At 38.4% G+C, this 27,620-nt stretch overlaps 1 protein-coding gene across 4 annotated transcripts in view; it reads right to left on the minus strand.

The window, feature by feature from the left end:
• Window positions 1-3,934: 3,934 nt before the first annotated feature.
• LOC106082940 (F-box only protein 32) overlaps window positions 3,935-27,620 on the minus strand; it is a 94,351-nt gene continuing 70,665 nt past the window's right edge. For all 4 annotated transcript variants that reach the window (XM_013245703.2, XM_013245704.2, XM_013245707.2 and 1 more), the window contains exons 3-6: window positions 10,663-10,949; window positions 10,355-10,536; window positions 10,191-10,283; window positions 3,935-5,341 (exon numbers count right to left, since the gene is read on the minus strand). In XM_013245703.2, the coding sequence (XP_013101157.1) occupies window positions 4,958-5,341; window positions 10,191-10,283; window positions 10,355-10,536; window positions 10,663-10,949 (946 nt within the window). In that variant the 3' untranslated portion in view covers window positions 3,935-4,957. The remainder of the gene's footprint in view (window positions 5,342-10,190; window positions 10,284-10,354; window positions 10,537-10,662; window positions 10,950-27,620) is intronic.

Raw genomic sequence — 27,620 nt, forward strand, 5'->3', positions numbered from 1 at the left:
ACCGGAGGCGACACGCTGATAAGGCGTATGCATCAGCTTATCTGCGCAATCTGGCTAGAAGAACGCATACCCGATGATTGGAACCTCAGCATACTATGTCCCGTACACAAGAGAGGAAACAAAACGGAATGTGCCGACTACAGAGGAATAAGTCTCCTCCCCATCGCATACAAGATACTCTCGAGCGTACTGTGTGAAAGATTAAAACCTAAAGTCAATGAGATAATTGGGCCCTATCAATGCGGTTTTAGACCTGGTAAATCCACCCTAGACCAGATATTCACACTGCGCCAAATCCTGGAAAAGACCCGAGAAGAACAAATCAACACCAACCACCTCTTTGTTGACTACAAAGTCGCCTTCGATACTCCTTTACGTTCAAAAGTATTTCAAGCCATGTCTGAGTTTGGTATTCCTGCAAAATTAATAAGACTCTGCAGGATGACACTTGCTGATACGCGTTCCTCAGTAAGAATAGGAAAGAATCTCCCCGAACCATTTAAAACCAAACGAGGTTTCAGACAAGGAGACAGCCTACCGTGTGATCTCTTCAATATCCTGCTGGAGAAGATTATGCGAGATGCAGATGTGAATAGATATGGCACACTAGTCACAAGAGAGCTCATGCTACTCGCCTATGCCGACGACATCGATATCATAGGTCGGTCACCGGAAGTAGTAACTGCAGCCTTTGAAAGAGTCGAAAGAGAGTCAGTGAAAATGGGTCTGGCACTAAATGGAGATAAGACGAAATGGATGGTTTCAACTTCCAAAAAGCCTTGCACAACCGAGCAGATAAAGAAAATGGAGAAAGTTGGGAAACACAACTTAAAGATAGTCAGTAACTTTGTCTACCTCGAGACATTGAATTAAGTACTCAGTTTAGAAACAAGGCCACCTCTCGACAGACGAAGATTCCACTATATAAGACATTGACACTACCCGTGCTGTTATATGGTTCTGAAGCATGGGTACTTGTGAAAGCAGATGAGGTAGTGCTTGGAGTATTTGAGAGAGATTATTCGTAAAATATATGGATCAGTTTGCGTTAATGGAGAATATAGGCGTCGTACGATCCACGAACTGTATGATGACGATAGAATAGTTACACGTATCAAAATAAAACGATTGCGTTGGCTCGATCATATTGTCAGAATGGCAAAGAAGTTTTTTGAAGGCAAACACGGTGGTACACGCAAACCGGGAAGACCAAAAGCCCGATGGAAATATCAAGTGGTGGGAGACACCTCGAAACTTGGTGTCAGAGAATTTAGAATGAGCGCAGAAGATCGAGGCGCTTGGGACGATATTCTACGTTCGGTTGGTGGAACAAATGTTCTGTAATAGTCAATTAAAGTAGGTAAGTGTGATTTGAGAGTATGCGAAAAATTTTGTTTTTCGTTATTTTTTCGATTCGATTTTGTACTTTATTGTAATGCTGTTGTAACATAGGCATAGTGATGTTATTTCGACGACTCTAATAAAACTGGATCATCAACAGCAGGCGGGAATGGTCTGTCTTCACTGCCCGGAATGGTGTATTACGAAGGCTCCTGAGTGACGTAACCTGGCAAGCCGTTATTTCTTTGGAATCAGACCACCTCCCCATAATTCTCACCATAGATCGACCACCCGACTTTATGATATCTCAGCGACGTACGTTTATCAATCAGAAGAAGGTCGATTGAGTCGGCTTCAGAGAGTACACCAATCGCCGCTGCAGTGAACTGACACCCCCACAAATGTGCTAGTTACCGAGAGGAAATTCCGAGACGTAACTACCGCAGCAGCCAATCGCTTTATACCAACCGGTTAAATACCCCAAGTGCTGCCCAATTTCTCTGCCCAGGCAGCGGTACTCGCAGACGAGCGTGATGGGACCGTTGCACGGACCCCATTAACCCCAGAATTAGGGAGCTGAATCTGGAAATTAACAGGGTAGTCAAGGAACATACACGGAATTTGTGGCTGGGGCAATGTAACTTAGGTACCGGTTTAGGCAAGCTGAGGTCTACTATTAAGTCATTCTCAAACCCCGGTAGACGGGACGACAGGACCTCAGTTGCGACGTAACGGTGACTGATCGGAAGAGGTGCGCCAGGTTATTCAACCGTCAATTTATTGTGGATCCAGGGCTAGAAGGAGAGCCATTCGTTGTATCCGTGATCTCTGAGGAATCTGGATCAACCTAATATTCAGATTTTTGAGAATGCTCCCTTCGAACTGTGACCGGCTGTCTCCTCAGTTCTCACGTGGACCACCTCCATCAGTAGACACAGATCCTATCCATTCGAAGACATAACTACATGCTGTCTAAACAATACCTTTTGGGCTGTTATCGCAGAAGTCGAAGTCATGTGGATAGGTATTCACCGCCCAGAAGCCTTAAGGTAGATCTGTATGATCTGAGGTCCAACGCTACAAGAGAGAACCTCCAGATCAGGCGGCGTATCAAGCTGGCCTAGACAACATTCATGCAGACAAGGCAGCAGATGCGGTGAATAGCTACCGGTGAAAGTGGTCCTTGGAGAACTACCACCTCCAATTGCACCTGAAGAAATTTACCTCCCTCGGCAAACCAGAGTAGTTATGGCTCAATTACGATCCGGCAGATGCAGCCGTCTCAATTCCTACAGGGCAAGAATTGAAGCCAACGTGCAGGATGTTTGTCCCGATTGTGACCAGGAACCACACGACACACATCACCTGTTTAACTGCCCAGCCAGACTCACTCGTCTCAGACCCAGATCCCTCTGGACGCACCCCATCTTAGTCGCAGAGTTCTGGGCAGGATCTGGACACTCAACAGAATCATGCAGACGAAAGAAAGAACACAACACACTGTTACAACAACAACAACGAAGGTCAATCCCCACATCCGCTTCCTATGCGATCCTTACATAGCACACTTACTGACTGCGCAGGCTGCAGGTGTTGGTTAGCTTTGTCTCCTGGATCGTTGCAACCAATATGTTCTTGCGACACATAAAATCTACTATCTCATCAATCTTGTCTCGGAGACCATTGCAATTTAATTGCAAGAAAGATCCACTTGCCGCCACTGGCTCGGCAATATTGGGCCTGGGGTGCTGCTGTTGCGTACATTGCCGCACGGGAGTGTAAAGACGATGATTGTGACCCACTGCTGTCTATGTTAGCACGTAGTTTCGTAGTTTCGTAAAGCCAGAGCAAGAATGGAAATGCACCCACTTTATGCACAGAGGCGGCAGCCCTTGCCGAAGAAAGTTTGCACAACCGGCTGCCATTGTCAATAAGATATGTTTGGTGTTTTCAGGGTGCGGGACAACAACCAGATTCTTGGAAACAATTTTTTGCCATATACGTACTCTGCTCCCCAACACTTATCATTTGAGTCCCATATTGTCATGTTGTTGTTGTAGCAGTGTGTTATACACTGAGACGGCAACCCTTGCCGATGAAGAAGTCCATCGCGTCAATCCGATGTGTACAACCGGCTGCTATGGAATTGCCTATGGCAGGCGGTTGTCATGTCATGATCGATATTTGTCTATTTATGGGGTGGGGTATATTCAAACCTTATTTTTAAATTCAGGTTCGTACTGTATTCTCAAATAATCTCTTTTTGAGTCCATTGTGTAATAGTCGTTTAATATGCCTATTTGAAGGCTTTTGTAGTAATGGGGGCCACAGATGCTTGGACCAAATTTTATTATCATATTCGTACTCTATGGGGTCTATATATTTGTTATTCTCGACAATTAGGGTAAAGGAAAGCGGACCCTCCCGAACTTTAAATAGGATATTGTTCCTTTCACCAACACAGAGACATTTCCTGAAAATTAAAGATGATCGGTTCCCCCGTTCTTTAGAGACTGTTAAAATTTGACAACAATACATTGTGAAGTCGTCATGTCGATGTCAGTCGAACGAACTGAATAAAAGGCAATGATCATTTAATATGCACTTCTTTTACAGACAGAATTATACATACATCTTTATTAAAATCTGCTCCTAATATAACGTAAATGTAAACATTATTTCATAGCAATTAGTTGGCATGGTACTAATTTCAATCTCTGCTTTATAAGTATATATATATATATATATATTAATATATTTATTCTTTGATAAGAAATAAAAACCTAGAAATATAATAAATTCGCCATAAAATCAACAACAATTGAAATTCTCTTTTGTAACGATATGTATAGCAATTTAAATGAATGGAAACAAAGTTGAACAGTAAATAAATGTGAAAAGTTGATTTTAATAAGAAATTATTACAGTATCCTTTTTGTGATGTCTTACATATAATAAATATCTTATGGAAATTACTTTCATTATTGCAGACATGTTGTAACCAACAAAATATTGTTTGTATTATATAAAATATCAGACTTAAAAACTAGAAAAAATTCATAGTCACATAACTAATGTCTACATGCATACAATTTATAGTAATAGTCACAAAATATGTATATGCATGTTGTTTAGTATCTATTAGCAAAAAAAAAGGTAGTGGCAGAAGAAAAACGACACTTTTCTCTTTCAAAATTATATTCAAATTTTTGTCTATTTTTACATTCTTTGAAATTGAAACATTTGACATTTTTGTTTCGTTTTTACCACAGTTATCTGTTTTGTGTTTTTACACTTTATTTATGTATGTTCTTTTTCATTTCATTCTTCACATACTATTTCGTAAATATTCCCTCTTGATCCACACAATATATCACTTTGGGTGAAGTCCCAGGATAAAATCAATACTTTTCTTTTTACAGTAAGGGGGTTCATACTAAAATCGTCCCTAAAGTCTCATTATTCCTTAGTTTCTTACAATTGCAATTCGGTTTATGCTTTCTCAAATAATTTTCCCTCATCTCCTTTGACACCTTGTCGAAGTACTGTTTTTTTTTTATCACCATGAGCTTTGGAAAACAAAAACTGACCTGCTTATAAAAAATATTTATAATAATTACAAGGAGAAAAATTTCAAAAATTGTGCTGGAAGCACTGGTTGTATTAGAGTCAGCTGACTACCGGCTTCCTCCAGGCGCTGCTTATAGTCAGGACTTTGATCTACTATACAAGGATGACCATCCGAGGGCCAGAAGAGGCAGCAACAATACCTACACAATGATAGAATCTCGGCAAATTGGTAATTGTCGTTGAGACCATAGGTGCGACGTAGCTGATGATAGAATTTCTTCCAGTCCTCAACTTCATTCAAGCACTTGAGCTTATTTAGTTCTAATATAGAGTCAATTTGATTTTGATTAAAGTGAAAACGTATCAATTCACGCCAAATGCGTTGTTCGTTGACTAATTTCGACATAATTTTCCAAGCATCAGCAGAAGCCTAAAAAAGAGAAGATACATTATGAGTAGGATATATAGTTTTTAAATTCTTTATTAAAAGGTTCATATTTCTTTGAGTATCTCAAATGACAATGTCTGATTCGTACTCCCAATGTGGAGCCCTAAGGCTCTTGGACCCAGCTTCGATGGCAGATTCGTACTCTACTCTTCGATACTGTCGATTTAAGACTCAGCTTGTCATGGTAAGTTTCCCCAGCCACCTGGACCCTCATATCAGTGTCAGATTTGTATTTTACTCCCAAACACCTTTAATTTAAATTTCATATTGTTATGAGCGGTCCTTATATCTGTTTGGGGGTTTTGGTACAATCACTTAAACATTCAGCGTCAAAGACCGTTACCCACCTCCGAAATTAGACGTTTTGGAAAACTGGAATAAGTGGAAGGATCCGCCATAGGTCCAAAACAGTGGCGGACACACTAACATATTCACACATTATTCTAAAGTCTATGGGCTTGCATTGGATTATGCTCTTGTGTGCAAACACAATCCCGGCCGATACGGGATGACTTTAGCACCACACAGGCTGGAACTTTGAGCTCCGACTCCGAGCTGAACGCTACCGGGCGCGTCCACAGGTTGCGGATGGTGAAAAGCTCCGTTTTTATGCGGAGTAGCTGCAAATGCGGCCGCGGGCAGTCAGCGATTTTCGAGAGGAGAGTCTCAGTGAGGAGTCAGGTGGCACTGGCTCTTAATTAAATACTGAGGGCCAATGATACTCGAGATGACGAGGCGAGTCAGTGTCTGTTCCCAGGTTAGGGGCGGCTGGCGGCGAGCGTCGGATCTTGGAGCAAGCGGCTCGCCACAACGAGGGATACGTGTGCAATCCCACAAACCAATGCGGTTGGGGCGTTGGGCCAGTAACCCGCCCCGGAAAACTGAGAACTACTATGAGAAACAAAGGAATAGTAAAAACGGACCCCCCAACGTTGACGACCCACGCAAACAAAAAAAGGGCCATGAGGACCAAATTCTTCAACATCAGCCTTATTTGTGCCCATGCCCCGACGGAAGACAAAGACGAGCAGACCAAGGATATTTTCTACGAGCGCCTAGAGAGAGAATATGACCGCTGCCCCGCCCGTGATATTATAATCGTTCTGGGAGATTTTAACGCGAAAATAGGGAAGGAAGACAGTTTTGGTCCAACAGTCGGAAAGTTTAGCCTCCACGAGATAACGTCTAGTAATGGGTTGAGGCTGATAGATTTCGCCGCGGCAAAAAACATGGTAGTTAGTAGCACCAGATTTCAACATAAAAATATTCACAAAGCCACATGGCCGTCACCCGATCAAAACAAGAGAAACCAAATTGATCACGTTGTGATAGATGGAAGGCATTCATCCAGTGTGTTAGATGAAAGATCGATCCGTAAAGCGAATATAGATTCGGATCATTACCTCGTTGCAGCAAAGGTCCGCACGCGTTTGAATATGGCGAAGAAAGTACGATCTGACACTGCACGGAAGCAGGACATTGAAAAGCTGCAAACACAACAAATGGCAGCGGCATACTCCACTCGACTGACCCAACAGCTTGATGAAAGCACTCCTTGTTCCGATGATATAATGGCGCAGTGGCAAACTATTGCCCACTCCATGGAAAATGCCGCGAAATCCGTACTTGGGTACCGGAAGCCTCCTCCAAGAAACCCATGGTATGACCAAGAGTGTCGAGATGCTACTGAAGCCAAGAATGCGGCATATAGAGCAACCCTGCAATCAGTAGCAACGCGCCAGATGAAGGAGAGGTATCGGGAGAAAAGAAGAGAGGAAAAACGTCTATTCCGCAGAAAAAAAAAGGAAATGGAAAGACGTGAGTGCGACCGAATTGAGATGTACAGGAGTCAGAATGCAGTCCGGAAATTCTACCAAAGAATTAAACATCAAACCGATGGCTTTGGTGCAGGCACATCCTCCTGCAGAAGCAAAGAGGGAAATCTGGTAACTGACACAGATAACATGCTGAGGATATGGAAAGAACATTTTACCCAACTGCTAGTGTCCGATGTTGGCGGCGGAGAGGATACCGCAGAACCAAGTACTGATGATGGTATAGAATGTTTACCTCCTAGTCAGAATGAGGCCCAAGTAGCAGTGACCCGACTAAAGAACAACAAGGCAGTAGGAGCCGACGGGTTACCCGCTGATGTATTTAAGACCGGAGGCGACACGCTGATAAAGCGTATGTATCAGCTTATCTGCGCAATCTCGCTAGAAGAACGCATACCCGATGATTGGAGCCTCCGCATACTATGTCTCGTACACAAGAAAGGAGACAAGACGGAATGTGCCGACTACAGAGGAATAAGTCTCCTCCCCATCGCATACAAGATACTCTCGAGCGTACTGTGTGAAATATTAAAACCTAAAGTCAATGAGATAATTGGGCCCTATCAATGCAGCTTTAGACCTGGTAAATGCGCCCTAGACCAGATATTCACACTGCGCCAAATCCTGGAAAAAAAACCGAGAAGGACAAATCATACCATCTCTTTGTTGACTACAAAGCCGCCTTCGATACTCCTTTACGTTCAAAGGTATTTCAAGCCATGTTTGAGTTTGGTATCCCTGCAAAATTAATAAGACTCTGCAGGATGACACTTGCTGATACGCGTTCCTCAGTAAGAATAGGAAAGAATCTCCCCGAACCATTTAGTACCAAACGAGGTTTCAGACAAGGAGACAGCCTATCGTGTGATCTCTTTAATATTCTGCTGGAGAAGATTATACGAGATGCAGATGTGAATAGATATGGCACAATAATCACAAGAGAGCTCATGCTACTCGCCTATGCCGACGACATCGATATCATAGGTCGGTCACCGGAAGTAGTAACTGCAGCCTTTAAAAGAGTCGAAAGAGAGTCAGTGAAAATGGGTCTGGCAGTAAATGGAGATAAGACGAAATGGATGGTTTCAACTTCCAAAAAGCCTTGCACAACCGAGCAGATAAAGAAAATGTAGAAAGTTGGGAACCACAACTTTGAGACAGTCAGTACCTTTATCTACCTCGGTACCGCCGTAACCGAAACGAATGATACCAGTGTTGAGATAAAGCGAAGAATAATACTGGCAAACAGATGCTACTTTGGACTAAGTAAGCAATTTGGAAACAAGGCCACCTCTCGACAGACGAAGATTACACTATACAAGACACGGATAGTACCCGTGCTGTTATATGGATCTGAAGCTTGAGTACTTGTGAAAGCAGATGAGGCAGTGCTTGGAGTATTTAAGAGAAAGACTCTTCGTAAAATATATGGACCAGTTTGCGTTAACGGAGAATGTAGACGACGTATGAACCACGAGCTGTAAGAGCTGTATGACGACGATAGCATAGTTACACGCATCAAAATACAACGGCTGCGTTGGCTAGGTCATGTTGTCAGAATGGATGAAGAAGCTCCAGCAAAGAAGTCTTTTGAAGGCAAACACTGTGGTACACGCAAACCGGGAAGACCAAAAGCCCGATGGAAAGACCAAGTTATGGGAGACACCTCGAAACTTGGTGTCAGAGATTTTAGAATGAGCGCAGAAGATCGAGGCGCTTGGAACGCTATTCTACGTTCGGCTAGTGGAACAAATATTCTGTCATAGCCAATTAAAGAAAAGTAAGTAAGTTTGCAGAGTGCAGTGCAGAGTAAGTTGCGAAAGTTGGATGACGGATTTGAACTCTACTCGCAACTACCTTTCATATGTGTCCCATCTTTACCTGATGTGTCCCTTTACCTACATATTCGTCTGGGGGTTTCTTGAGTGAGGGACGGCCACTGATACTTGGCCAAAATGTAGATTTTACTCGAGTCCTAAATACCTTTCGTTTCAAATACTGTCCCAATCCATCTACATGCCCTCTCGGAGTGGAGCGCTCCCCTATCACTTGACCACTAATGAGTATGAGATTCGTGATTTTGTGTTGCTATGAGATAAATTCACTTAAATCGGCACAACCGTCTACGAGATATCGTATATAAAAATTGAGTTAAGGGAAGGATCCTCTTTCCCTTCAGATAACCAAAAATTATGTTGATAATTAAGTGACTTCTTAGGTTCGTACTATATAAGTTTTTGGTGGCTGTGGGTGATATCATCAGAGCTGGCAGACGTGACGATTTTCTGATATTGGAAAAAGGGTTTTACTTTTGCTAAATATAGTAGTACAGTCGTGTTTTTACTAGATCAGAGTTTCAATACTCTATAATTGAAAAAGTTTGTCTTAAACCACTATTTCACTGCAATTTTATTCTGAGATACATTTTTATAAAAAAATTTAGTTAAATTTTGTCTTTAAAGAAATGTAATTTTGTGTTAAAAGAGATTTTTATTGAAATTTTGTTCTTTATATTAAATATTGGAATATTTATGGTTTTATTGAAAGGAATAGTAAATAGTGAATAGCCCTCATTATTTGAGCTTCCAGAGGTCTTTTACCGTCCGAAAATTGCAAGGGTTTTTCAAGAAAAATTTTACGATTTTGACGATTTTTTTATTTCAATTTTGACAATTTTTCTCGAAAAAGACCTGGTAGCACTGGATATCAGTCTGATTTGCAGAATGTCACTATTGCTTACCTAACATAGTTTGTAATAAGAGATGTCCCGAAATTTTTCGTATTTCTACGCCAATGTTCATAAGAAATAAGAAACCAATAAAATGTTGTCACTCGATTCGTTTGCCATCTTATCGAAATCTGCCAACAAATTGGCGAACGAATCGAGTGAAAATTGATAGTGGTTCCGTCAGTTATATATTTTCATAAACCAATTTGAGATGTTAAATTTAATTCCTTTGAGTTTGTAAATAAAAGTTTCCAAATTCTGTACTCACTTCCAAATCTTTGTGATCAGCAATGCGCAATATGATCTCCCTAATGCACTCCTCAGGCAAATCATGTAATTTTGGACGTATTTCTGGACCAGGCTGTAAAGGCAAACGTTGAAATAGTTTGATCTCTGAATCAATACAATGCAACGCAAATAACTTTAACCTACCTCCTTTATCTCAATCTGATTAGCAAGATGCTGTATACGCTTAATAGTCTCCACATGTTCATGCCAAAGATTGGAGCTACCCAATGGTTTGCCCCAGCATTTCTGATTCTCCTGATACACAATGTGTTGCAATTGCAGTGAAAGTCCACGCAACACATTCAAATGTTGCTGGCTGTCGCTAACTGCAAGAGCGAGGAAATAAATTTAATCAAAAGGTTATCAACATTAGCACTAGGCGGAAGTAAGGCATTCGAAATCCATTGGCAAAACATATGACAAACATGCAACAATGACTTCATTTCACTTACCATGCGAGGCAACTTCTTCTACCATTTGCAACAGTTGTTTTTGGGCACTGCCCGACAAATTGGCAATGCCTTTGTGGGCCACCAGCAAACGCAGCAGTGCCACAATGTAATGGAAACGCCGACGATCCCGCACCGAACTGCGGAAATCCAAACGGCGTACGGCTTCACCCAATCCATTAAAACCGGCTATTTCTCGGGTACATCTAATGGTTATGTGGCAGTGTGGTGGTATAGTTTCCTCGTTGTTGTCATCACTTTCATAATTATCTTCGTTAGTGGATGGAAGTCTACAAAACAAAAAACACAGGTGAAAAAGCTGTAAATAATGTATTTAATTTAAATTCGATAGTATTTAGCTTTGATGAAGTGGGCGCTATTTTTTTAATGAAAAAAAAAAAAAACAAACAATCATAGCAATGTTGCAATCAAGGCGTATTTATAAGGTGGCCGCATCGGCGAATTGCTACAAAAAAGTATTTGTAAAGAGAGCGAAGAAAATTCAATTCGCCTAGACTTTTGAAAATTTGGGCAAACTTGCTTCGACCAATCAGAGCAAGAAGAAAGAAGTTTATTAATTTTGAGTGTCAATCAAGAAAGAACAAATTAGAAAAAAGGCATAATCCCTATTAGCTCCAGAGGCTTTACCCTCAAAACCACCAAGATGGCAGGTTTAAATAGATTTCACTAGGTTATTGTGCGGTAAAATAGCTACCAAGTGAATGCCTTTAAGTTTCCACGGTAGTTCTGGCTCAATTTCAATTGGGTTTTGGAATTGATTCCAACATCATAGACGTGTGTCTCGATTATTACCAGGGACATGTTTCAAGTGCATGGCTCTCTGGTAGAGGATTCCTCCGGAATTGAGTTCATACGATGTTGATGGGTGGATAATTGGCGTTTCACTAGCAAAGGGCTGTAGCTGGAGCTCAATTACCACAAGGATGGTTTTTGTACCCCTTTCAGGCTCTTAATAATTGTGAGATTTTTCACTTAGTGGAGCTCCACTCCACTATCACTACTGAAAGCGATCCTGACAAGCCATTGCAATGTCAGGACTTTGACGTCGCGCTGGACACATGACGGACTTACGCATTATAGACGGTTGAGCACAGGTTGTGGCACTGCCTGAAATTGCGGGGGTATGTGCAGTATTATGGCTAAACGAACAAATTTTTTTTCCTGTCTAAATTATCATTTTGCCATTTTTGACTACAATAAGGGCTTGAAATGGCAGATTTGAGGGAACTTCTCCAGCCCGCTTGACCCCCATTATTGTCATGCATGTTGGCCCCTTATCTTCTTCATTCTTATGTCTGGCATTATACTGCTGTAAAGTTTGTCTGTGTTCTTCGGCGTTTTTTTGCCCTGAGTGAAGCTGATAGCGATTTAGGTCGTGAGACGTGTACCATTATATAACCTAAGTTTGCGAACCATAATAGCAGCAAACACAAAAATCAATTTATAAAATATTTATTTTGAATTTTATATTTTTTTTAAGGCGAATTCAAAAATGATTTGACATATGAAATTCCATCAGCTGTGCTGATGCGGCCACCTTATTCAATACGCCTTGGTCGCAATATTTTACACAAATTCACAGTAGAAGTTGTTGGTATACGGAAACAATTATGTAATAGATGGACATTTAAAAAGAGTACGGCTTTAAAGAGATACACTCAGAAAAAATTAATTTTAATATAATTTGGTTAAATATTGCATAAAACGAAAAAAAAAATGCAGATGTTAAATAAATTTTACACATCTCTAGTTAGTTGCGAATGGTTCATAAACTTGAATTTGGAAAGTTATTCTACTTAACCAAAATTCTAGTCAACAATTGAAATATTCCTTTGGTAGACCACGCTTTTATTAACCAATGATAAAAGTTTCATTGTTTTCAGTTCAACGATCCGTAAAATCGATGTTCTTTAAGTTGCATATAAAAGTGTACAAAACTATCTATCTCGGCGTGCTTCGGTACACCCCATAGCGGCTATTCAAAATTTAATGTTTTTTTAAAGGTTATGAAACTGGTGCACAGAGCCATATGTCTTGATCGGATCTACATTACTTTATTTGTTTATCATATGTGTTGTTCAAATACATACGTATCCGATATAAACGTTTTAAAGTTCTACACTACCTTACTGGATCAACGTTATTCTAAATTTGGAAATATGATTTGTACTCTACTATCAAAGTCCCTTATGGCGGTTTCGATTCTAGAAAAAAATTTTACACTTTCAATTTCGGAACATCAAAAGATAATAAACAAATTTTAATTAAATATTTTTTAAAATTCAAACTTGTCTCCTTTGCAGGACTGTCAAATAAACCTACTTTAAAGTTGTGTTAAGTTTTGGTAACACCTGTGCTAATTTTTTTCACATAAAACAGAGAACGCCGACAAAATACACATTTCCAAACATTCAAACAACATTTGCTTATGGCGACATATGGCTGTTTTATGAATTAAGTTACGTTTAGTTTACCTACACCTGCAACAAATTTGTTATTCAAAACAGCAAAAATGTTTGCTAAAACAGCAGTTTTGTCCGCTAAAAATGAGAAAGCAGATATTACTGGTGTTTCAGTAAACATAGGGCTGTTATATAAGCATGCAAATGTAAAGGTGTTTCTCAGAGAATTTTAATAATCACCACTGAATGAATACTATCCATAACATTTTTTCTTTACTTTTCACTTTACACTCATAGAAAAAAGTTTGCTGAAAATAGCAAACACATTCTACTGAATAGTAGTAGTTCATTTTGTTGAAATTGCAGTACCACTACTCTAATAGCAGAACTACTGCTACAGTAGTAGTTCTGCTATTACAGCAGTAGTACTGCAATTTCAGAGTAGCAGGTTTACTGCTGAAAAGTCTGTTGTTTGCTGAAAATGACTGCTGCTTAATTATGAAGGGGATGTTAAAAGAAACAAGTAAAAGCGTGCTAAGTTCGGTCGGGCCGAATCTTATATACCCTCCACCAGGGACGTAGCCAGGGGGGCCCCAAATGATTATGTTTATAGAAAAAAAATTAAATTAAAATTATTCTAAACACAAAATTTTAGTAACACTTTTTACAGAGAGAAAATTTTTATCGGACTAGGACCACCTCAAAGCTATTATTCTTAAGTTCAAAATTTTAATAGAATTTTTTCTAAAGACAAAATTTCAGCGTAATATTTTTAATGACAAAACTTCACCACAGTTTTTTCTAAAGACAAAATTGTAATAATTCATCGTAACATTCTCATCAGCCCGGGCCCCAAAATTTCATTTCAAATTTTTCTAAAAAAAATTTCAATGAACATTTTTCTAAAAATTACATTTTAATGATTTTTTTCTAAACACTATATTTCCGTGATGAATTTTCTAAAGACAAACTTTTGCTCCGCCTACCTCGAAATTATTTTATAAAGCCAATTTTTCAATAAAATTTATTGCGCCTGCTCAATGCGTTTTCCCACACATATTTACGTTTTTTTTATTTTGCTTTTCTGTCCCTAATTGAAACAAAAACAAAATGCAAAATTAATTTTTTTTTATGCAAAGATGAAACTTTAAACTTTTTTCCTAAAGGCAAAATGTTGCTCAGGCCTGGGCATCCTTGAAACTATTTTTTCTAAAAGAAAGAATTCGATTAATTTCAGTTACAACTTTTCAAACGAAAACATTTTCGTTCAGATTCCATTGCATGCATATTGTCCGGTTTTAGACCATTGTTTAGTGCCTTCTATTCAATGAATAGTATAGTAAAAAACATTTAAAGTCAGCAAAAAGTGTGTTTTTATACCCACCACCGAAGGATGGGGGTGTATTCATTTTGTCATTCCGTTTGCAACACGTCAAAATATCCATTTCGGACCCTAACTTAATGGCCGGCTCGGCCGAACTTAACGCCTTCTTACTTGTTGCTAGAGGCATTTGACTGGTTTCCCGTATCGCGATTTCATTTTCGACCAAGAAAAATCATCAGCAGGAGATGTCAAATGGATCATGGTGCTTTACAACCATTCCAACTAGAGTTGTAAAGCACACATTAGAATTTGAACAGGGCTCTTTAAGACGATTTAAGTCATAAGCGCAATAGAAAACAAATCAAATCTTACTTCCCTTATTCAAATCTAACTTATACAAAGATGCTAACAGCAAAACTCTTTTGTTCTGCGCAAGGCGATCGCTTGTCCAATTTGGATGAAATTACATATATTCATAATTTAGAGCGTTTATATTGAAGTAGTCATTTTTTTTTTAAATTTCTTTAACGAAATTTTTTTAAAGAAAATTAAAAAAAATATATATTATTTTTTAAATAATAAAAAAATCTTCTTTCTATTTCCTAAGCCACAATATATTTACAACTGAAACATAAAATAATAGTTTTAATATTTTATATTCGCATTTAGCGAAGAATGGTGAATTTAACTACATTTAGATGCAGTAGCACCTGCTGATTTATCGCCATAAATTTATTTTTTATTATAGAAGCCATCAAATGCAACAAGACGCTAAAATGGACTCCTAATAATTTTGGAAAAAAAAATTTGGATATTTTTGAATGTAAAAAAATGCCGAATTTCGATAAGCCTATTTCCCCCTAAACATGATCTTATATCACGAGATAAATTCTTTTTAACTAGTTTTAGTCGTCTACTCTAAGCCAATCCCAATTTCATTAGGATATCTCTTTCCTAGCCCGACCTGGAATTATTCTAAGACAGTTCCATTCTACCATTTCGTATATAATGGGTTAATGACTTTTTCTTTAAAGGCCGAATCGTCTGGGTAATTTACATTTTAAAATAATTATTTCAAAAGAAATCATTTCGTTTTTTAATAGGAATTTCATAATTCACAATACAGTATTTAAGGCCATTGATATGGAGCTCATAGTGTGTTAGGATGAGAAATCTATCAATCAATAGTTCTGTAAGCTTTGGCCTTAGAGAGGGACACAGTGAAATATTTTTTAAAAAATTTTAAAATTTACTTTCTGAAATATTGATTTTCTTCAAAAAAAAAAAATATCCTACAATGAAAAGATCTTAATACCCACCTTAATTAAGGAAATGTGTTAAAATAGTATTAGTCGGCGGATTTTATCTATGAGAAAAAGTTTTGTATTACATTTATTTATTTATTTAATCTACAGAGTAAAAATTAGTGAGCAAAGAATGAAAAAAGTTTACAACTGCAACAATGTGGAAAACTCTTCGTTTTACCACCTAATCTTATTTTGTGTACAATAAATTAGGAAAATTTTAGGACTTATAAAGACATGATGAAAATTATAGCCATATACAGCAATAGTTGCATGTAATTTTTACCGGAAATCTTTCCCTTCAAAATCAGGTTTTTGATCGATTTTAATTAAGTTCAGAGGAGAACAAGGTGGATTAATAAAGGTGGTCTCACGCGAACAGCTGAAAACAGTCGGCCAGTTTGACGGTATTAAAATGTCAATTCTATGTTTTACATTCTCAGCAAACTACCCCATTTTTTGTACGTTCTCTATGTTTGAGTTTCTCTCATTTAACTCGCACACGTACGCAAACGAGGGCAAGTTTCTTTGGATGTGTTGAGAACAATGCCAATTTTGAAATGACGTCTTGATGAAGAGATGAGACCACTTTTAATTGTTTCGCCATGGGAGGAGAAATAAGCGACATCATTTAAGCAGGACGTAGATGACTCGTCTTAAAAATTGTTCAAAATTATTTTTTTTTTGAAATATTTAACATTTAATGTTCCTTAATTTGTTAATTTATTTGCGTAAAATTTTATGGAAATAAAAGTCATTTTAAACCAATTGGCCGACACAAAACAATAACAGGTGAAATCGTAAAACTAGTTTGAGATCAAATAAAAATGAGCGAAAGAAAAATGTCATCAAAATACTAAAAAAACTATCACTATAAAACTGAGATTGGAGGCCACCATAGAGCAGAGGTTAGCATGTCCGCCTATGACGCTGAACGCCTAGGTTCGAATCCTGGCGAGTCCTCCTCTCCAAAGAGGTGTCGCACTGCGGCACGCCTTTCGGACTCGGCTTTAAAAAGGAGGCCCTTATTATTAAGCTTAAACTTGAATCGGACTGCACTCATTGATATGTAAGAAGTTTGTCCCTGTCCCTTAGTGGAATGTTCATGAGCAAAATTTGCAATATAAAACTGAGGTTTTCGCAAAGACAAGCATATTTTGAATGCCTTGAAAGATTAGGATCAGCCTGAAAATAGTGTGTTCGCAAGACGTACAAAATTCAGCTCTGACTTTAACCACCCGTCACCGTCGACGGCCAATTCATGCCATCAGTAGCGACGACCACAAAAAAAAAAGTTTGAGGTATTTTACCAATTTCACAGAAAAAGAAAAATTTTGGCAATTTTCGATTTTGAAAAATTCAAATCCTATCCAAATCGGATATGAATTAAGCCCTCTAGAGGCTCAATAAGTCTAATCGGGAGATCATTTTATATGGCGGCTATATCAGGTTATGGACTGATTTAAACCAAACTTGGAACAGTTGTTGGAAGTCATACCAGAACGACTTAGACCATACTTGATGCAGTTGTTGGAAGTGATAACAAAACACCATATGCAAAATTTCAGCCAAATCGGATAAGAATTGCGCCCTATAGAAGCTCAAGAAGTCAATACCCAAGATCGGTTTCTATGGCTGCTATATCAAAACATGGACCGATTTGGCCCATTTACAATCCCAACCGACCTACACTAATAAGAAGTGTTTGTGCAAAATTACAAGCGCCTAGATTTACTCCTTCTAAAGTTAGCGTGCTTTCGACAGACGGACGAACGGACGGACATGGCTAGATCGACTTAAATGTCATGACGATCAAGAATATATATACTTTTTGGGGTGTTAGATGCATATTTCGAGGTGTTACAAACGGAATGACGAAATTAGTATACACCCCATCCTATGGTGGAGGGTATAAAAAAAATACATATGTAAATGTGTGTTTCAGTGGATGTTTATAATCACCACTGCATGTATACTTTCCATAATCTTTTTTCCTTAAATTTAGATACAAAAGGCCATGCCAGTCATGTACACATTAGTAGAGCAATAAAAAAAACTGCTGTTTTAGCAAACATTTTTGCTGTTTTGAATAACAAATTTGGTTGAGTGTAGATTATGATAATTACTCACGTTTAATTAAAAATTCGTAAGGGGTAAGAAAATGTACTTTGCACAAATAAAACTAACTTTTCATGAGTATAGATGAAATGGTTAAAATCTCAGGTGGTGTTAGTAATTTTACTTAAACTTATATCTTTGGAATAAGCAATCACTTTACCAACACGGATATTACTGAATGAACTACTCAAAGAAATTTGGAATTTTAGTTAATTTTTTTTTCAATAGTTCAATATTTTAGTAACTAAGTAAGTTCAATATTTTAGTAACTAAAATATTTTCAACTTTTACTTCTTAAGTTCACAATAACATGTAAGCACAATGTAATAACTGTTAGTATTTGTATTTTGTATTTGAATTGTAAATTGAATTAGCTGACTGTGGCATTGTCAACTCTAAAAATATATTTTATTGTTTCTTTTAGCTCCCCCAGAAGTGTTCGGAAATAGCGACATTTTTCAATAAATTTACCTTTCAGTTTCAATGCTCGTTAGTTCATATTTTACCAGTGAGAAGTAAAAAGTGAACTAATAGTATGTAAAAACAATTCGCAACTGTTATGAAATTATTAAGCTCGTAGCGAGCACATAATTTTTTAGTGCCATAGGAAGTTCTATATTTCCCAAAGATAGTTCATTCTAACTAGTGTTGAGGTTGAAAATTAATTTTTAATACCAGAATCGTATACTACTTTTGAATATCTTTCCTTTGACATCCATATTGCCCTCATCGTATTACATGTTAATTTTGTCGCTTAAATCCGAGATCTCATTTCCGAGATAAGGAGTTTTTGAAAATTAGGGTAAGGAGGAGGGACGGCCGTTTTTGAGTCTTTATGTAACATACCAACACACAATCTGTCAAACAAAGCAACTTTTTGTCATATTGAGATAAAAGAAGAAGATGATGCTGTGTTGTGCTGGTTGACTTTTTTATTTAATACTTTTTTGGTTTGTTCGGCTCTAGGTCATGAAAACAGTTGTTTAAAAACTAATGTTATTGTTTTCGAAAATTGTTTTATTATTGAAAAATCCAATATTTCGAAAACCACCGGTTTTCTTCCTCAGGGAATTTTAGAAGATGATGACGTAAAATGTTTGAGTCTATAAAACAAACTATTTTTTCAGAAGAAGAAAAGACATGGATCGCTTAATAAACATCCCTTAATAAACAAAAACACAGCACGAGGGAGTGAGCAGGATCGAATACAACCCCCTTTTTTCTTTAATTTCCTCTTCAATCTTAACACACACGTCCTTAGCAGTTGTCAACACCTTAAATTAAAATAAAACGCACTACTGTTTGAATACAATAAATTAAACAAGAATTACAAAATACATAGTCTTAAGAAGAAGCCTATACAATTGGATAACTTCCGTGTGAAACAAACCAAGCAAATAACCTTATAATACAAACCCCCAAAAAAACCCTTTTTTAAAGTAACTCCTCGAAATATTAGTCTCAGACCCCATAAAGTATATATGTTCTTGATCGCCATGACATTTGGAGTCGATCTAGCCATGTTCGCCCGTCTGTCTGTCGAAAGCACGGAAACGTTCGAACGAGTAAAGCTAGCCGCTTGAAATTTTGTACATATATTTGTTTAGGTCGGTTAGGATTGTAAATGGGCCCTATCGGTCCATGTTTTAATATAGCTGCCATATAAACCGATCTTGAATATTCACTTCTTCAGCCACTAGAGGGCGCAATTCTTATCCGATTTGCCTAAAATTTTGTGTGAGGTGTTTTGTTATGATTTCCAACAACTGTGGTAAGTGTGGTTGAAATCGGTCTATAACCTGATATAGCTCCCATATATACCGATCTTGAGCCTTGATTTCTTGATCCACTAGAGGACGCAATTCTTATCCGATTTGGCTGAAATTTTGCATGACGTGTTTTGTTATGACTTACAACAAATGTGCAAAATATGATTCAAATTGGTCCATAGCCTGATATAGCTGTCATATAAACAGATCTGCGATCTTGACTTCTTGAGCCTCTAGAGGTCGCAATTATTATTCGATTTGGCTGAAATTTTGTGTTTCTCTCATGACCTTCAACATACGTGTCGATTATGGTCTGAATCGGTCTATAGGGGTATATAGCTCCCATGTTAACCGATCTCCCGATTTTACTTCTTAAGCCCCAGAACGCGCAATTCTTATTCGAATTGGCTGAAATGTTATACATTGACTTCTACCATGGTCTCCAAAATTCCGAGGACTTGACAGGTAAACTGTAATCGGCAACTACTTGAATTTATATTGTACACGTGCAGTTGGGCATAATTTCACAGCTGAAAGGTTGTGTCGAGATTCTCCAAGAATATGCCATATCACAATTAAGTTTAGATAGACAATGCATTTAACATCGTTTAACATTAGTCAGCTTTTAATCAAAGATATGAATAATATGGAGCGAAAATTGAATAAAGTACCTATTTTGGTTTTTATTGCAAATTATTTTGTTTGAGCTTAAATTAATAGAAAGAATATTTAATGATCTCTAAAACTTTGTGTTAACCCTTAAGACATTTTAGAAAATAGTTCACATAACGGATGTTTTCTAATCGTTAATAAATAAATCGTTTGGTCAGACCAAGTTTTTTAAAGACGAGTGTTTATACCAAAGCCCTACAAGGCAAGTTATGAGACACCAAAGGCATACAGGCCTTTAAGCTTTACGTCTTTTCTACTCAAAACCATGGAATGCATTGTGGATACCATGATAAAAAGTAAAAAAAAACGCTTTCGATATTTGACGAAATCGAATACTTAGGAAACCTAATTGGAAGTGTCACATTCAGGCGTGTACTGAGAAGGCTCGCATATGGGACCTGAATCCTAGGATAGTCCACTGGCTCTACAGGAGCGTGATTATACTTACTTACGCCTTAATAGTTTGGTGGACTGCTATGGAGAAAAAGTGCAACATAAGAACCGTACAACAGGTTCAGAGAACAAAGCACAGGCGAAGCGATTAGGACCACGCCCACTAGATCACTGGAGACTATTCTAGATATCCGACCCATTGACATACAGATTAAGTGTGAGGCAGCCACTGCGGCTTTGAGACTTAAGGCGATGGGAAAATGGATTGAGGATGGGAGCAGATCATACCAACGCGGTATAATCGAGGCGACGGTAGGAAATCTGGAAGGAAGGGAAGAAGTTGCCGATCGGATACCTCAGGCGACACTTGAGGTCTAGTGCGAGGCACTGCTGCCAGCGGCACAGTCTTGTACTGACGGAATCCTAGTATTGCCATCTAGAAGATCGTGTTACACGGATGGATCAAAGCTAGAGGACAGAGAGGGCCTGGAGGACTACATTGAGAACCCAAGGACTGAGATCTGTTTTTGACTGCCTCACCATATTACGGTCCTGCAGGCGGAGATCCCGGCGGTGGTGTGGAACATCTTTACGGACAGTAAAATTGCCATAAGAGCAGTAACAACCAGGATGGTAAGATCACGAACAGTGTTGCAGTGTAAGAAGGAGATTAACGTCTTCTCTAAAGATGGCAAAATCCGCATCGTTTAGATTCCTTCCATAGCGAAGTAAGGCGGAATGAAAGGGCAGACGATTTGGAGGTGAAGGCCAGAGGACTGCCGTTAATGAACTTGGTTAAACCAAAGCCTTTCGGGTCGACGCAGTCCGAGTTAAGGGAGTGGGCGACGAATGCGCATGCAACATTGTGGAACAGCGTAACAGTCGGTAGGACGGCGAAAATCCTGTGGACTGATACGGATTGTGAGAGGACGAGGCTATTACTGAAAGGAAGTAAGGAGGAGCTCAGTATAGATTTTGGTATCATAACGGAACACACAGGACTACGAGCTCACTTAATTGATGACTTTCTTCCTATTTAAATAATTTTTTTTTCTTTTTTTTAACCAAGAACAGAATTAGAAGAAACTGGATATAACGATTATCACTATTTCTAAGTTCATTGACATGGTCCGGTGAGCATGAAAACCTACAATACGAAGTATTTGCAGCAATTTTATTTTTAAATAGAAGTGTGAATGCACTGATAGAGTACTGATGCTTGCCCAATATATTTTCTACTATTGTAGTAATAACAGTCGAACATACACCTATTTTGTCGCTAAGTATCTATTGATAGTGGTAATAAAATTTTGCATCTTCAAAATAGTGTGGACCTAGAAAAGCTATATCTAATTGATACTGTGAAAAGGAGCGAATTTATGGAACTTCTTAATAAAGCGATAACGGTTATAATTCCTTGCCACTTATCAACAAATTGCAACACTTATACAAATCCAATGAGAATTGTATAGCAAACAACATATTAAGCACTGTGTATTTGATTGCCAATAAATAAATAAAGTGATGGCTGAAAATACGAAACAATTTTGTTTTCTTAAGCGCATGTTTTGTTCCAACAATTACAATTCATTCCAACAATTACTTTCAAATGAGTTACATGTTTCTTACGCGTTTGTTTGTCATGTGCTCGAAATAACACATTATTTCTTGTGATTTAGTTAAAAATGGCCCAAACAGAAAACCAGATTTTGCAAAATATTTATACGTTTTAATTTATTTATAGTAAAAATTTCAAACACGTATAATGCAGAAAAAAATTTACCCAATTTACCAAAAAAAAATTGTATGGAAAAAATTTGTTTAGCAAATTTTTACTGAAGTTTAGTACCATATATTTTGAGGACATGTCAGTATGAAGTCCACCAGAATTGTAAAAGAAAGTTTAGCATAAACTTTTTAGTTAGTGGGGACTGAAATATGGTATACATGATCCTTGCAATATGGAAATGCACTATTAAGACATTTTCATTAAAATCTTGTAGAAGATATACTGCTTTACAAAACAATCAGGATGTTTTGCTATGACTTTTTCCATAAATTTTCATCAATGAATCCAATTTAGTTTTTTGGGAATTTCTTACGCACATTTAAAAATAAAATTCATTTGTGTGTAGTCAATTGTTTATGATTAAATTCAAATTTTTCATAAATGGTAGCATATGGTGATCACAATAATCCGGCACGGGATTGTTGGGAGCAACACACAGGCTGGAACATTTAGGTTCGACCTGTGTGATGTTCATTGCTGTCACGAGAAGCTTAGCTGCGAGCTAACGGACACGTCCACAGGTTGCGGATAGTGGAATGATCCATGCGGAGTAGCTGTAACTGCAGTCGCGAACAATCGGCGGTATTGAGCGGAGAGTTTCAGTGAGAGGTCGTGTAGCACTGGTTCTTGCACAAATACTGGGTGCCTATGATGCTCGATATGACAAGGCGAGTTATTGGCGTCTTAAAATAACCAATGGCCACTATGTTCTCGCGGCGATCGGTCCTTTGGACCGGAACGAGCTTGCTCACCTACAGGAGCTTGACGATCATCGACACCTCCACATGAAAATGTGGTTACAAGAACAACAACAATAATACTAATTTAGTATTTTTAACCCGCTGTTTTGGGTACACAAGTCTGCTGAAAAAAAGTGCACGCTACTTTTTATGGTTGTCTGTTACATGTTTTGATTACTACATGCATTTTTTAGAATTTTTTTTTTTGAAATTTTGTTGGAGGAGACGATTTAAATTTGTGGAATATTACTGTAAAGAAGCTTACTGATCCATTTATCTATTTTCTTCTATTTTTATACCCTCCACCATAAGATGGGGGGTATACTAATTTCGACATTCTGTTTGTAACTACTCGAAATATTCGTCTGAGACCCCATAAAGTATATATATTCTTGATCGTCGTGACATTTTATGTCGATCTAGCCATGTCCGTCCGTCTGTCCGTCCGTCCGTCCGTCTGTCTGTCGAAAGCACGCTAACTTCCGAAGGAGTAAAGCTAGCCGCTTGAAATTTTGCACAAATACTTCTTATTAGTGTAGGTCGGTTGGTATTGTAAATGGGCCATATCGGTCCATGTTTTGATATAGCTGCCATATAAACCGATCTTGGGTCTTGACTTCTTGAGCCTCTAGAGTGCGCAATTCTTATCCGATTGGGATGACATTTTGCACGACGTGTTTTTCTATGATATCCAACAACTGTGCCAAGTATAGTTTAAATCGGTCCATAACCTGATATAGCTGCCATATAAACCGATCTTGGGTCTTGACTTCTTGAGCCTCTAGCGTGCGCAATTCTTATCCGATCAGAATGAAATTTTGCACGACGTGTTTTGTTATGATATCCAATAACTGTGCCAAGTATGGTTCAAATCGGTCCATAACCTGATATAGCTGCCATATAAACCGATCTTGGGTCTTGACTTCTTGAGCCTCTAGAGTGCGCAATTATTATCCGATTAAAATGAAATTTTGCACGACGTGTTTTGTTGTTTTATCCAACAACAGTGCCAAGTATGGTTCAAATCGGTCCATAACCTGATATAGCTGCCATATAAACCGATCTTGGGTCTTGATTTCTTGAGCCTCTAGAGTGCGCAATTCTTATCCGATTGGAATGGAATTTCGCACGACGTATTTTGTTATGATACCCAACAACTGTGCCAAGTATGGTTCAAATCGGTCCATAACCTGATATAGCTGCCATATAAACCGATCTTGGGTCTTGACTTCTTGAGCCTCTAGAGTGCGCAATTCTTATCCGATTTGAATGAATTTTTGCACGAAGTATTTCGTTATGATATCCAACAACTGTGCCAAGTATGGTTGAAATCGGTCTATAACCTGATATAGCTGTTATATAAACAGATCTGGGGATTTGACTTCTTGAGCTTCTAGAGGACGCAATTCCTATCCGATTTGGCTGAAATTTTGCATGACGTATTTTATTTTTACTTTCAACAAATGTGTCAAATAAGGTTCAAATCGGTTCATAACCTGATATAGCTGCCATATAAACCGTCCTGGGATCTTGACTTCTTGACCCCTAGAGGTCGCAATTATTATCCGATATGCCTGAAATTTTGTACGATGGATCCTCTCATGACCATCAACAAACGTGTTTATTATGGTCTGAATCGGTCTATAGCCCGATACAGATCCCATATAAATCGTTCTCTCTATTTTACTTCGTGAGCCCCAATGAGCGCAATTCTTATACGAATTGGCTGAAATTTTACACAGGTCTCCAACATATAATTTAATTGTGGTCCGAACCGGACCATATCTTGATATCGTTTTAATAGCAGAGCAACTCTTTTCTTATATCCTTTTTTGCCTAAGAAGAGATGCCGGGAAAATAACTCGACAAATGCGATCCATGGTGGAGGGTATATAAGATTCGGCCCGGCCGAACTTAGCACGCTTTTACTTGTTTCTTCTAACATCCTCTTCATAATTAAGCAGCAGTCATTTTCAGCAAACATCAGATTTTTCAGCAGTAAGCCTGCTACTCTTAAATTGCAGTACTACTGCTGTAATAGCAAAACTACTAATAATCAGCAGACAGTGTTTGCTATTTTCAGCAAACTTTTTTCTATGAGTGTATGGTACTGAACAGTGCAGGTTTTGCATTAATTTTTCTTCGGGTGTTAGGGTCTTCTGTAAGCCCTACTTTGGGACATGGGAAGGCCTTTGTGACATCCCTTGTTAGTTAGCAAGGATTGAGAATGGGACTCTCATATCTTGTGCCTCCAAGTAAGGCCTTTAGTGAGCAGTTTTTAATGGTGAATTTTCTCGCTGGGTTTTGCATAATCTGGAGCCTAATTCTCGCATCCGTTATCGAGCGAGTTTTTTTTCGAAGATTAATTCCGTTTCGTAAGTACAAATTGGATCATGGCTTACGATCGTAATTTGTCAAAAAGTTATCGATTTCGGGGAAGAAAAATCGATACGCCGAGCCTTTATTGCCATCTCAAAGGTAAACAATGCTATGCAATGCAACTAAAAAATAAATTAAACACGTTTTAAACAATAGTTTTTTTAACGATATGTTTATGTTTTAACACTATAAATTGTTGTTTTATGTGAAAGAGGACAAAAATATGTGGATTACGTCGCCTCTAGCACAGCCAACGGTGCTTGTTTGATGTTTGGGTTTTTTCGGGCAGGCACAAGAAGGACAACAGACAAAGAACAATTGCATGAAATCAAAACATCTTCCTTGAAAATATCCTGCTGCCTTAAATTTAGTGGTTAAATGATTCAATTGTAGGTTTGGTCATGTTTGTAGATAATTTGCTTTGCCGAATTTGGCTTACAAAGCCAAATTTAATTGTTGTCTAATTTGTAATTATTGTTTTATTTTAGGAAATAAATACTTCAACGTCCTATTTTTAGCCTCGTTTCTTGAAAATAGACGATAATTTGTTATTTACGATAGATACATTGCTGCAGACAAAAACTCGCACATTTCTATTCGAAGTTTCGAATAGAATTAATCGACATGGGATACCATAATCCAAAAAATGGGAAACTGGATCGTAATAAGTCGATTACGGATGCGAGAATTAGGCCCCTGACCACCTTGTCCCTATATGTGAACCTTTCCATTAAAATAGCAGAGATTCTGCACCTAACTTCTTATGCCTATCGATAAAAATTGACTGGAATCTTAAAAAAACCATCTCAGTGGATTCTTGAGTAAATACCTATACGAGTTTAACAGCAATTCATTTTTTATACCCATCACCATAAGATGGGGAGTAACCGATTTAGCTATTCCGTTTGTAACACCTCGAAATATTATCAAAGCTAAACAGACAGGAAACGAGTTGCTAATAGAGTGCCATGCGAACTCTCACCACATTTCGTTGGGTAGCACCAACATTAATAAGCGGGGCCAAGCCCTGGCAGAGTTCTTGAATACCAACGACCTAATAACACTTAATATTGGTAACATCGCTACCTTTGTTAATAGGATTAGGGAGGAGATATTAGATGTGATATGTTCCGGAAATCTGATCGATGAGGTTCAGGATTGGAGGGTCTCCACGGAACACTCTTTCTCTGACCATCGCTACATAAGGTTTAGAATAGCACGGCCAGCGCCAAATCCGATAAGCTTCCGGAATAAGTTGAAAACCAACTGCACAAAATTGGGAAGGCTACTCAGAAGAAGACTTGGACAAGATAATTTAGATTGTCCAAGCATAGAACGAGAATGTCAACAGGATTACGACTGCACTGGTGGGATCCTTCGAAGTTAGTTGTCCTCTTCGGGAAAGGAAATCAGCCCAAGAAAAACCCTGGATGACCGGAGAGATTCGCAATATTGGGAAAGAGGTCCGCAGACTTTTTAACAGAGCACGTCGTAAAAAAGCAGAAGTTTATTGGGATGTGTATTACACACGGCTCAAGGAATACAATAAGATTACCAGAGCAGCAAAACGTGACTCCTGGAAGCTTTTCTGCGAACAGGTCGATAGCGTTGATGACGCCGCCAAGACAAAAAAAAGTTTCTCTCCAGAACCCATGTCCAAACTGAAACTTTAGTAGGCGATATGGGAGTGAGAGCAGAGACAACGGAGGACATGTTGAGGCTTTTGATGAAAACCCATTTTCCACAGGTTACGACGGAACTCACGGAGATCTTGGAATAATGACATTGATCGAAGGTTTATAATAACGGAATTGATGGTGAAGAAATCCTTGAGGAGCTTCAAACCATTTAAGTCACCCGGACTTGATGGCATATTTCCGGCGTTACTACAGAAAGAGGCAGACTATCTTTCATATACTCCGAAAGCCTGGCAGGAGGCAAGGGTGGTGTTTCTACCTAAGCCCGGCAAGGCAATTTATGCGATACCAAAGGCCTACAGACCCATAAGCCTTACGTCCTTTCTACACAAAACCATGGAACATATTGTGGA

This window comes from Stomoxys calcitrans, chromosome 1, assembly GCF_963082655.1.
Source record: "Stomoxys calcitrans chromosome 1, idStoCalc2.1, whole genome shotgun sequence".
NCBI classification, from domain to species: Eukaryota; Metazoa; Arthropoda; class Insecta; order Diptera; family Muscidae; genus Stomoxys; species Stomoxys calcitrans.